Here is an 8720-nt window from a genome sequence, read left to right as displayed (position 1 = left end):
AGGACTGTTTTTCTCTTGGTACAAAGGCATCATTGAATGCTTTGTCCTGGTCAGAATTCAGAGAGCAACAAACAAACAAGCAACCTCGTAGTGTTAAATCTAGACCATTATGCGACTCCTGCATTATGTCTCGTTCATGCAGCTCTAGCTTGTCCTGGTATTTCCTCAGCTTTTTGCTGGCTATCAACTCACACCATGCCTGGTCCGCTCCGGATTTCTTGGGTAAGATTTTCTTTCTAAGATTCTGTGATAGACAAGTGAACACAATACTGCAGCCTCTCAGGCACTTCCTGAAGAAGTGTTTGTTAAATGATTTATCTTTCATACATCCTGTGCCAAGTAGCTGTGCAGTGTCAGCTTTAGAGTAGTGACTGTCAGGGTCACTATAATTTTTTTGCAACACATACCACTGAAGAGGAGTTATTCAGGGCAACTTACATTTATCTCGTTTATACAGCTACATAATTAAGGGTTAAAGGCCTTGCTCAGTGACCAAGGAGTGGCAGCTTTCCGATCAGTAGGGACACCTTTGCTATAATCAATGTTAAAAAGATTCTAGAAATAAACTGAACTGAACATCTTCATCCCACACCTCCAGAGTTGGAAGTTTGATTCCCACATCTACCCTGTATGTGGTTACATGTTCCCCCTGTGTTTTGGGGTGTCCTCAGAGTACTCCATTTCCTCCCCCAGTCCAAAGACATGTGCTGTAGGCTGATTGGCATCTCTCAACTGTCTGAAGTATGTAAATGGGAGTGTGAGTGTTGTGTGTAATAGCGCCCTATAATAGTTTGGCTCTGTGCATGGTGGCCCCCGCCTTGCTGTAGATCCTGTCCAGGATAATACAGTTAGTGAAGGTGATGAAGAATAATAGCTTCTACTGCATGAGATGTTGTGTATTAATTTCTATTTACTGAGCACCTTTTCAGGTTGCTCTGCATACCAGTCAACTTCAAGCTGATTTTTAAAAAGAAAAAAAGACCAGGCTGCTGTTCTTTATTCTGATTTCCCACAATGAACTGTAAAACTGATAAAAGCAGTTCTGGGAACGATTTAATATTATACACCAATTATGTACCACGCCTACAATGATAAGATAAGAAAGCAAGGCAGTTTCACAAGTGTTATGTTGGCATCCCACGGCCATACAACGGACTAAACATGCAGCAATTGTAGTACACACCTTAAACGCAGTGTTTAATTTGGTTTCGGTGCTCAGGTTGTTTGTTAACACAGTCAACACCTAAATCCCAGTTCAGCATTAATAATTTCTTTGACTGTAGATTTCCTCCACACTGTGTTGAAGAACCACACAGCCCACGCATGTGAGGGAGAGATGCTGACCATCGGGTGTCCCTCGAAAACCTCAGTGGCTGTTTTGTCTGCATTCTATGGACGGCGAATACCAAGTCAGCATTTATGCCCCAACGCAAACGTAAATGTCACAGAGGAAAGCACAGAATGCATGTCCACCATCGCCATGCAGGTGTTTAATACAGGACGAATGTTGAATAACAATTTGAACAAAAGGTTTCTCTGTTGTGAGGTTACATTGTACTGCTTTCTCTGAATGTAGGCCTCGGCTTCTTTTTTGTATATGAGTAGAAAGTGGTGTCTGAGTGCCAGGATCGAAGGGCATGTCAGATTCCTGTGGTGAGTCCAGTGTTTGGAAAAGATCCCTGCCCTGAAACCAGCAAGTATCTCCTGGTTTCCTACAAGTGTCGGCCCGGTTAGAGCACACACAAACACACACACATACACACACACATCTGCAAAGAAAATTTTCCCTCAAGGACTTTGCAATCATACACACCCGAATGTTTGGAAGAGCTTGAATATTTTCAAAAAGAAAAAAATAATAAAAACTGCAGATTTTCTGTAGATAATCTACAATAGAAAGTAATGACCTAAATTTTCCCTGGTAGTGGTTTAAAAGAGAATGTGCTTGTAATTTTACCAGTTCATATTGTTTTTCTCAAGAAAGAAAGCACAAAAATCCTTTCTGTAGCAAAATCAATCATTTTATGCCACAACAATAAAAAAAATTTAATTCAATTCAATTTATTTGTATACCGCCTTTAACAATTCCCATTGTCTCAAAGCAGCTTTACAGGAGTAAAGAAAACAGAAGAGAGAGAAAAAAGAAATAAATAATCCTTTTAAAACTGAATGTATATTTCTATGATATAATGAGTCAAATCCTTGTCCTTCCTTTTCAAAGCACATCACCGCTTGCGGACAGTGTGTGAGAACGAGAAGCTGAGGCTCGCCTGTAAGAACGACACTGTGCTGGCCATCTACTCTGCCACGTTTGGCCACCTGAAGCATGACACCCCAATATGCTCTGAAGACTCGCACCTCAAGCCTGACATAGGTCTGGGGCTAAACATTAACTCAGTCATGACATCTAATGAACAAATCTAGCCGGTGCTAGACTGAATATTTCCATCACTTTAAGATCTTTAAAGCTAAACGTATAAACAATCCAAATCCAATACAATCAGTTCTCTTAGGTATACTTTGTGCATGTATTTCCATTTCAGAGTGCTTGTCTCCATCAGCCTTGAGAAGAGTATCACGGAAATGCCATGGCAGGACAAACTGCACTGTGCTGGCCAGTGTGCAGAGTTTTGGTGACCCCTGCTTCCCTGGAACCAGCAAACATCTGCGTGTGTCTTTCACATGTGGTGCGTTACAAGACATACCACAGCAAGCAATGAAAAATGAGCACATTCACACAGCTTTGAGAAATTTTCTCACATCCCATGGCCTTGTTATTGTGAATTCAGTTCCTAGGTATTTGCTGGAAGATATGGGACGTGGAGAAGCAGATCCTTTCCGAATCTCGGATTATACACATGGTAAGATGAAGAAGAAGATGAATATTGAATGATTTAATGCCGAGTTCTAATACAAGTAACGTTCAATAGTCCAATAAAAGTTTCAAAGGATTCATTAAATATTATATATTTATTATCTTAAACCTACACCACATTTAAGAGCAAAGATATACAGTAAAGGAATTGCCACATAATGTATGGTTGAAACTGTGCATGTGCATGGGAGCTATGGGAAAGGGATTTGTTGTTGATTTGTTTTATAATAAATGCTGTATTTTACAATATTGTGCATGCACAACATTACTCATACATGTCTTTTAATATATTAAATCTATTGTAGCATTGAATGATGAATCATGAAAATAATACACACAACCCTATGCATATACAGATAAACAGTCTCACCAGTATTTTAGGTAGGTTTTTAATTAATTAATTAAATGGCTTTTTGTGGGAAGCTACTTGAATTGGTGAAACTTCACGCACTGGATTTTAGTGAAGACATTTTAATTACTTCCTGTGATAGTTGTACTCATGTCGGATGCATGTGAAATGAAGAAGGCTTTGCAAATCGCAAGAGAAATTGCATGATCACCATATATCTTGGAGTTTGCTCGATTTTGCGTTAATTTGTGCATGTCAATAAAACACCACAGCAAGAGCCACAAAGGCAAAAATTATATATATATATATATATATATATATATATATATATATATATATATATATATATATATATATATATATATAGAATATACACCTGCATCATAAATATATATAAAAAAATAAATATATATAAAATATACACCTGCATCAGATATACAGTAGGTATTGTATGTATTGTCTGGGCTAGATATGAACTGTACAACTGGGAATTCCCCCATTAAAGCTTTAATACTACTGGTATAGCACACCATCACTGCTGGTCTCCAGTTCACAAACACGTTTCGCTAATTACATGACTGATCAGCCGTGTGTCCCACTGATATTACATTTACAATTACTGTAACTACCCTACATTACCCTAATATATATTCACTGAAATACATCAAAAATATCATTATCATCATCATCATCATCATCATCATCATCATCATAATATAATCATCATCTTCATTATCTTCATTATCTTCAAAATTATAATTATCATCATAATCATTAGCCTCATGAGTGAAGGTGAATTATTGAAGATGAATGCATGTTTGACAGCAGTTGAAATCCCATTAAAACACAATAGGGACACAATCTGCTATTAAATATAAGGGTTTTTCTGATAGATGTGTTAATGACATTATATTGGCTGTACAGTGTATACTTCTTGGTCATGCTGACTGCTGAGGTTGCTTTCCCCCTCTGCAGGTGGCTGGTACACTGGCCCTGGTGTGTACAGACCACAAAACATTTTCACCAACACTATGGAAATCTTTTTCCAGATCCAGGGTAGGTTAGCTAATCTGGACCCTATGCATGCATACTGTATAAAAACAAATCATTTTAATCAAAAATACTTTTAACAGGATTGTTTTCCCCCTTACTGACACCAGCAGTCAGCAATGGCCTTTCCTATACCTATACTAATCATGTCAACAATATATATATACTGTATATGTATACATATATTCTTTATGTTTACACAGACTAAAAGTGTTGATCTCTTTTTGTCTATTCTATAAGGTCTTCCAGAGACAGTGGCTCTGTACTTTGTCTCAGGCATATGTGCTGGTTTGGTCTTCCTGCTGTGTCTGTTTGGTGTGAAATCTACCCTTGTGCGGGACGTGAAGGGCCTGGTATCGGATATAGAGGATGAGATTAAGACTGCACGCAGATCACGCCGTGGGCTGATCAATGATGACAATATCTCCTTAGATTCTTCCTTTCCTCCCATTACGCACCCTTACCGTGGAGCTGACATGTTCAACCCAGACATGATCATGACAGTGGTCATGGAGGAGAAGAGAGATGAGGACAGGGACAAAGCAGAGGTTACAAATGGAGACATCTGGCCACACTGCAATTTCAACCCTTATGCCATCCATAAGACCAAGCTTTCATCTGCCTGACTTCAGAAATGCACACACCAGTTATGGCCTTGCTTATTGTGCTAAAGATTTGAACAAACACAGTGAGATGTTTATTCATGTGTGTTGATTTCTTGTTGATTTCTAGTGAATTCAGTCGCTTTAACACTCATCTATATTAATTAACGCAATAAAATGATATTCTCCTGCATTTATTCCACTACTTTGTCAAGTCTAGCATGATTAATAATTGTTACCTATAACAAACACCTTATTAAAATATCAAGTATATACAATATTTCTGTTACTTTTGTGTCTATAACTTTCTACTGGATCTTTTCTATTGGGATACAAATGTTTATTTATTTGTGAGAATTTTTGTACCTTTATGTTTACTTTTTTTTGTACTTTTAATGTCACATTAAATGGGGGGAAACACTTTAAGTAGTAAATATTTTTATTTTTCGATGGTTTCTTTTTGGATTTACACATTTTTTGTTTTTATTTCTGACAACACAAAGTGACCAGCAGAGGGAGACTTCTTCATGTATGTACACAGCAACACTGTATTAGTAAATCAGTCAGTAAAAAGTATTGTGAAATACTGATGATAATATGAGATGAGATCCTGAGCCTTATGTTAAGACATAAAGCAGCTTGTTATATTACAGAGAAATATGTTTTCATTACTAAATAACAAAACCTTTTCATCCGTCCCTGTGAATGAGAGGTTACTAAAGAAATGATGAAGAGCAAATAATCCTGTCTGTGATTTGAATTTAGAGCTGGAGCCACTGGCAGAACTGTGCTGTAATGTAAGGCATTAAAACACAGTGAAAAGAATTTATAATGGAGTTATGAAGAAGAGGATTATTATGGAGCTTAATGCTGATTACACCTGGATAAAAAAAAAGCTCAGTAAACAAAGCATTAGACTGATGACCTTAAGGTCTTGTCTTTCGCCACTGAAGATCATGTTTCTCAAACACTAAAAAAAAAAGCACATCTATCTTTCTATATTCCTGAAGAGTCATTGACTGAAGACTCAATTTATTAATGAGAAACTTTTTCAACTGTTTAGTTTATAGTCACATTTAATCTTGTGGAACAAACAAATTAGTTTCTGGTAACATTTGCCTAAGCAATGGAGCAAGAGGAGCTTCATCCCACTTTAATTAGAGGAGGAACAAACATACAGCATTATGTATTCTAGCAAAAATAAATAATTAATTAAATTACTGCATGAGCCTTGCATAAGAGTTGGTTAAAGCATGGGATTTGATTCTGATTGTTGCAAGACAACCAAAATCAGGACGAAATTATATGCAATAATTACTGAAGATCAAGAGAACCAATTACCTGTGCAACCTGCTAGACTGCAGAGATCAAACCAGGATGAGCTTTGGATCCAGAGCGGACTGTATATTAACCCATGACGTAGTTGGGCTTTGGTAATGTTAATTAGTTTAAACTGATTTTGAAATATGATCTAGTCTAGTAAATTTAAATAAAAAGAAAAACAAAAGAAAAAAACAAAACATAGAATCAGTATTCACAGGGCTGTAATATTTCTGATTTGGAAAAGGTCCTGAATGTTTCCTGATTGTATATTGCTTGGTTGTTGTTTTAGATGGAGTTTATTATCCCACTGCTGCTGCTATTCCACTGCTATTTGGTTAAAATAAAAAAATCTCTACTTTATTTACTGTAACTACTTTTTGAATCATACTCATAATGTTGTCTTTAATCCAGAAATAAACTCCAGAAATATAGAGCTGCAATATTCTTAACTTAACTTAAGTTATATAGCTGTTCTGATTAGATGTGATTTTGATGTACAGACAGCATTATGTTTGCTTCTTGGTTAGCCACATTAGCATAAGTGTAATGTTCATTCTCTTATTGCTGTTTGTGTTCTCTTGCTGTCCTCTACAGGTAGTGTACTTCTCATCTCAGAGGAAGACATGAAAAGCCATAATGTTGAAATGGAAATGTTGGGCAAGTGGAGGCCCGGCCAAGTTGATGGAAGGCTAAACACAGCATCCAGCTGCAGTGTGAGTCAGCGGGTGTTGCAATTTCTCCATGACTGCTTCATAACCTACATACCACTGTGTGCATCATATAGCAGATAGAAAATGTCTACACATCTCTGATAAAATGGCAGGTATTCGTTGTGTACATGAAACCAAAATAAATGGTCAGAACCTTTTCCACCGTTATTGTAAAATTGTACCCTATACAGATTGTCTAAAATATTGAACATATATTTAGTTGGGGGTCAGGGCCTGGCGGATTGGCATTGGTATTATCACTTAGTCAATGTGACATAATTATGTTAAGGGTTGAGGACCAAAATCAAAATCAAAATCAAAATCTTCTAATCAGTAGTACAGAGCCCAAACAGCACAACCACTGCTGCCCTACATATAAACAGTACATTTCCAGGGATATGTACCGATCAGCTATAACATTAAAATCACTGAAGGTAAAGGGGTGAAATACAGTACCGTGTAAGAAATGTGGTAAATATGCCTTTAAAAAAATGAATGTAAACAATTTTTACATGGAATAAAACATGGATAAAGGGGGGCACGGTGGCTTAGTGGTTAGCACGTTCGCCTCACACCTCCAGGGTTGGGGGTTCGATTCCCGCCTCCGCCTTGTGTGTGTGGACTTTGCATGTTCTCCCCGTGCCTCGGGGGTTTCCTCCGGGTACTCCGGTTTCCTCCCCCGGTCCAAAGACATGCATGGTAGGTTGATTGGCATCTCTGGAAAATTGTCCGTAGTGTGTGATTGCGTGAGTGAATGAGAGTGTGTGTGTCCTGCAAATCTTGCAAAGTTCATAATTTGGAACAATCCTGGTAAATTTCAGGCAAATATGTGGAAGGAAACCCAAGTTATGACACATTAAACTTTCCAGATGAGTCAAATAGACCCCAGGTCTGCAGAAGGGTTAAAAGAAATAGAACCGAAAAAAACAAGTCATTTCTGGATTTATTTAGGCTTGTTTTTTTATTTTATTATTTTGTTGAATACTAAATATGCCATTTATATGAAATGACTGGGTTTCACAAAATGTAAGTTAAATTTGTGTCTATAACTTATTATAACTACTACATATTTGAACTTGACGTCATTCATATATACACTTGAAACAGTTCCTTGTGATTTGATAAATCGAGGATATTATTAGTTCTAGTCTTCTATTCCATTCTGTTCCATTCTTTTCTATTCTTCCATTTACTTCTATTTATACACACATAAATAAGTGTAGAATTAGAATACAAAGGTTTTTCCAGAATTGGACAAATTTCTCGAATAGCAAATTTCGTATAAATGCTTTTACGAACTTCTAAAAAGAAACCTTTTCTTGTGCAGCTTTATAAATGAGGACGATCGTGTGTACATAACGACGGCACTCATGCACCATAGAGTAGAACTGAAATATAACAATCTGCTTAAACATGGCGTCTCATGTGGAGATTTTATTACACTGCAGCCAAGTGTGCGTTCAATCAACATGCGCAAATTGTGCGCAGTGTGTATGTTCATTGATACTCACATGCGTTTCTCGTTTACACACATAGATATATACACTAGATGTCGCCTTGTATACGGCAGTACATTGGAACGAATGCGTCAACTGAGCCGCCATCTTGGTACAGGGGATGGGTACAGGGGATCTTAATGCATCAGCGTCAATGTAGGCAAAGACATAAAATCACCATAAATCGTCATGAATGCGATTTTCTAGTTTTTTTTGGTCGTTCCAAAGGTCAGACATGTATTTATCATTAAGTCCGGAGAAAATGTAAGGTTTTGATATTAAGATATCTACTTTTTCTCAATATAATGCATAGTG

At 37.1% G+C, this 8720-nt stretch overlaps 1 protein-coding gene across 2 annotated transcripts; it reads left to right on the top strand.

Moving 5' to 3' along the window:
- Positions 1-5274, top strand: si:ch73-335m24.2 (protein eva-1 homolog C). 2 transcript variants are annotated; one of them, XM_060885479.1, is made up of 8 exons: positions 1-222; positions 1284-1486; positions 1606-1729; positions 2222-2374; positions 2544-2687; positions 2790-2861; positions 4200-4280; positions 4515-5274. In XM_060885479.1, exons 1-8 carry the CDS (start codon positions 126-128, stop codon positions 4898-4900), a joined length of 1260 nt encoding a protein of 419 aa, XP_060741462.1. In that variant the 5' UTR covers positions 1-125; the 3' UTR covers positions 4901-5274. The 2 variants fall into 2 exon arrangements, with proteins under 2 accessions (XP_060741462.1, XP_060741463.1); XM_060885480.1 differs by lacking the exon at positions 4200-4280 and having other exon boundaries at positions 2-222.
- Positions 5275-8720: the final 3446 nt, after the last annotated feature.

Source organism: Tachysurus vachellii, chromosome 13, assembly GCF_030014155.1.
Source record: "Tachysurus vachellii isolate PV-2020 chromosome 13, HZAU_Pvac_v1, whole genome shotgun sequence".
NCBI lineage: Eukaryota > Metazoa > Chordata > Actinopteri > Siluriformes > Bagridae > Tachysurus > Tachysurus vachellii.
Note: the sequence above shows the minus strand (reverse complement) of the source record. Positions and strands in the feature narration are given on the sequence as shown.